Here is a 3,975-nt window from a genome sequence, read left to right on the forward strand (position 1 = left end):
GTGACTCGTGATGACCCCGACAACTTGGTTACTCACATAGCTCATATATACCCCCTCTTCATGCTTTCCAATTAAGCCAAACCAAATTCTCTCTTCCCTTTCATTCTATAACTTGTTTTCTCTTCAATTCGAATCAAACATGAGTAGTGGAATTGTGTGGTCACTCGCATTATTATTGAGTCTCGTGTGTCTTAATCCATTTCAATTATCTTCGGCACAGCTTAGTCCAAACCATTACGCTAATATCTGCCCCAATGTTGAATCCATCGTTAGACAAGCAGTTCAAAAGAAATTCCAACAAACCTTTGTAACTGTTCCTGCCACGCTCCGTCTCTTCTTCCACGACTGCTTTGTCCAGGTAAAATTTGTTAAATACGACACATGAATAGTTATATTTGTAACAGAATTCAATTGTTGTTAATGGTTACATGTATGCAGGGTTGTGATGCTTCAGTGTTGGTAGCATCAACAGGGGCAAACCAAGCAGAGAAGGATCATTCGGATAATTTGTCATTGGCTGGAGATGGATTTGACACAGTTATCAAAGCAAAAGCAGCGGTTGATGCTGTTCCTCAGTGCAGAAACAAAGTCTCCTGTGCTGATATTCTTGCTTTGGCAGCCCGTGATGTCGTTGTTCTGGTTCGTTAATTAACTCCTTCATTTTCATCTTTCAAATCATTCATCATCACATCATTATTCTTGCAATTAACTGTAAGTGTGCTGGAGACAATCATAGACTTCATAGTATCTATCCATAAAAATTCAACCACGCACTAAATTAATTATTTATATAGAATATATGTTAATATATATAATACACGTTAAAAATAAATTAAATATCATATATATTTATACACAAATATATAGTATCTGATTTAGTATCGAAAAAAATTCTAAATTTATTATGCACGTTTATACGTATTTCGTAAATTATATTCATACTCTATTTTATCAAAATTACACATATACCTTTCTATTTGGTTAATAATTTTAATATACTTATCTCTTTTTTATTGCGTATTAAATTTAAAATGTTAAAAATTTATTGTAAAAGACAGTTTCAACTCCACATTTTTTTATTATCCAAAAAAAAAACTCAGAAAGGCAAAAGAATAGTTACAAAAAAATAAAAAACTCTTTTATTTTAACATTGTTATGAATAAGAACTTTATCATTCTTTTAACATTTCTAACATAACTCACTCCCTTTATTCTTTAAATGAAGTTTGAGACTTAAGTAGCAGTAATTTGAATCTTATACCTTATGAAATGAGTACATATCTTTAAGACTTGTAAAAAGAAGTTTAGCTTGTTGGTTAATTTAGTTCATTAATGAAAGGAGGCTGTTGATTATAGGCTGGTGGACCTTCATACACGGTTGAATTGGGAAGATTTGATGGGTTAGTATCAAGAGCTTCTGATGTAAATGGAAGGTTACCACAACCAGGCTTCAACTTGAATCAGCTCAATTCTCTCTTTGCCGCAAATGGCCTCACCCAAACTGACATGATTGCCCTCTCAGGTATTACTCAATAATGGAACTGGGACCCATTTACTATGACTTTTTAAATTCATTAACTTAACGGCAAAATTTTATTATTTTTTTATACGGACGTTGGTACATAACATCAATTATGTAATATATTATTGCCCCTAGCCATTCACACCCTCGTGTTCTTATATGATTCATCAATAATAAAAACAAACTTATTTTAATTTAATAACGATTTATAAAAATGATTAAAGTCTAAATTCTTAACTAGTAGAGTAGTAGTGCCTATCAAAGTAAATATATAAGTTTTATACTCTTATCATTAACCAATTATTAAAAAAATTAAAATAGTTCTTAAAATTAAATCCAAAAAATAATTCTTGCTTGAAACTTCTTAAAATAAGTTATTCAATTTGAATGGATATCGCCTTCTAAACAATGCATCGTCAACTACTAAACATAAACAATAGCAAAGTCCTTATAAAATTTCAAGGATATCGATACCTTTTTTATTTTATTTGAATAATTACAAATATCATGTGTTCTACTAATTTATTAACTTCTTTTTAAAAAAGTTATAATATTCCTGATCTAGTTTTAGTTTTTATTTATAAAAAAATAGTACCGAAACCCTTATAACAAGTAATAGCACCAAAGAAAATTTCCTATGATGACAAACAAATCACATATATAATGCATAATATCCTTTTTGTTTTAAAGCATTTGTTACGTTAAAACTTTGGTATGTATAACTATTATTTGGAAAAAAAAAATGCTCTATCTATATCCAATTGAGTGTTATTAGACGACTAATAGATTTTCAGCCAATATATAACCAACATTTATATGCTTTCTAAAAGAAATAAATGAAATACATAGTTAACAAAAAAATAAACTACATATTTTAACTAAAAATGAGTTTAAAAACTATAAATAAGCTCGGAAAATATTATCTAAATTTTTTTCTTTGAAAATATTAGATTAGAAGACACATAAAGATTGTATTTCTAACACATTTTTTTAAGTAAAATTTTTTTATAAGTTTGCATAAATTTTTGTATAGATATTTTTTATTTATCTTATTTTAATATTTTTTATATCAACAAAAATCAAAATTTAAAATTTTGGGTCATAAAAATTTTAATATCATATTATAAAACTACTTCTCTTCAAAAATTAAATTAACAAGTAGAAGTATATAGATAGTTATAAACCTTTTAAAGTTCAAAAAACATGGAAGCTTGATCATCTTTTTAAAGGGTGATGATGAATATGCAGAAGAAGCCCAATATTGAATGATTGAATTTTAGTGTTTGCTATGGTACCTAAAAAATATTGCCTAATTACTAAAATAGGTAAAATAATTATTCTAAATTCAAAAGTATAAAAGTTAAAGAATTTTAAATATTTTAAAATTATTATTAAAGATAATTTAGACAAAAATTAAACATCAAACAAAAAACACTATAAAATTGCCTTTGAATTTTATGGTGATCTATCTAAAAGCACAATTGGCATTTCAGCATTTTCACGTGCGTTATTACAGGTGCACACACCCTTGGATTCTCGCACTGCAACAGGTTCTCAAACAGAATCTACAGCACCCCAGTGGACCCCACACTGAACAAGCAATACGCTGCACAGCTCCAACAAATGTGCCCAAGAAACGTGGATCCAAGAATCGCCATCAACATGGATCCAAACACACCTCGCACCTTCGACAACTTTTACTACAAGAACCTTCAAAACGGACAGGGTCTCTTCACCTCTGATCAGATCCTCTTCGCTGATCAGAGGTCTAGACCCACCGTTAATTCTTTTGCCTCCAATGCTAATGTCTTCAACTCCAACTTCGTTGCTGCAATGACCAAATTGGGTCGCGTTGGGGTTAAGACAGCCCGTAACGGAAAAATTCGTACGGATTGTTCCGTTCTTTGATTCAAGCATGCAAGCCACAAATACTACAGGGTACTTTAGTTATGTTTCACTGCATCACGCAGAAAAAGAGTGAGAATTTAAAAGGAAAAAATGTGAAAGGGTTATGTTCATTAAATTGTTGTCAATAAATTTGTTTTGGAATAACCGGGAGTTGGTTGGTTGGGTTAAAAAGAAAATTAAAGATATGGCGGCTGTATTTTTTTTTTTATTTTTTTTGTTTTCTTCATTTTGTATGAATAATAATGTTTCAAATAATACAAAGTCCTCTAATTTGAGTAAAAACGAAATCAAATTAGAGGATTGCTCATTGCATGATGAAGAATAGTCTCTTGCGTGGGGATGGTATAGTTTCCTAGCTAGATTTATTTACCGAAAAATTAAATAAATATGAAAAAATGTATTGCCTTTTCTCCCGTATCCTTTATTGTTAAACATCCTCCATTTTCATGTTCAATTAATTTAGATTATGTATGGTAGGAAGTAGGAATGGAATTATTTTTCTTCGTTTGTTCGCTTGTCACTTTTCAGTTGAGATAATCAACATTT

The 3,975-nt window shown here is 29.9% G+C and overlaps 1 protein-coding gene across 1 annotated transcript; it reads left to right on the plus strand.

Moving 5' to 3' along the window:
* Positions 1 to 3,748, plus strand: LOC112800233 (peroxidase 51). The gene is made up of 4 exons (XM_025842401.3): positions 1 to 358; positions 439 to 639; positions 1,356 to 1,521; positions 3,038 to 3,748. The coding sequence occupies exons 1-4, from the start codon at positions 140 to 142 to the stop codon at positions 3,427 to 3,429; spliced, it is 978 nt and encodes a 325-aa protein (XP_025698186.1). The 5' UTR covers positions 1 to 139; the 3' UTR covers positions 3,430 to 3,748.
* Positions 3,749 to 3,975: the final 227 nt, after the last annotated feature.

This window comes from Arachis hypogaea, chromosome 1 (assembly GCF_003086295.3).
Source record: "Arachis hypogaea cultivar Tifrunner chromosome 1, arahy.Tifrunner.gnm2.J5K5, whole genome shotgun sequence".
Classification (NCBI taxonomy): Eukaryota; Viridiplantae; Streptophyta; class Magnoliopsida; order Fabales; family Fabaceae; genus Arachis; species Arachis hypogaea.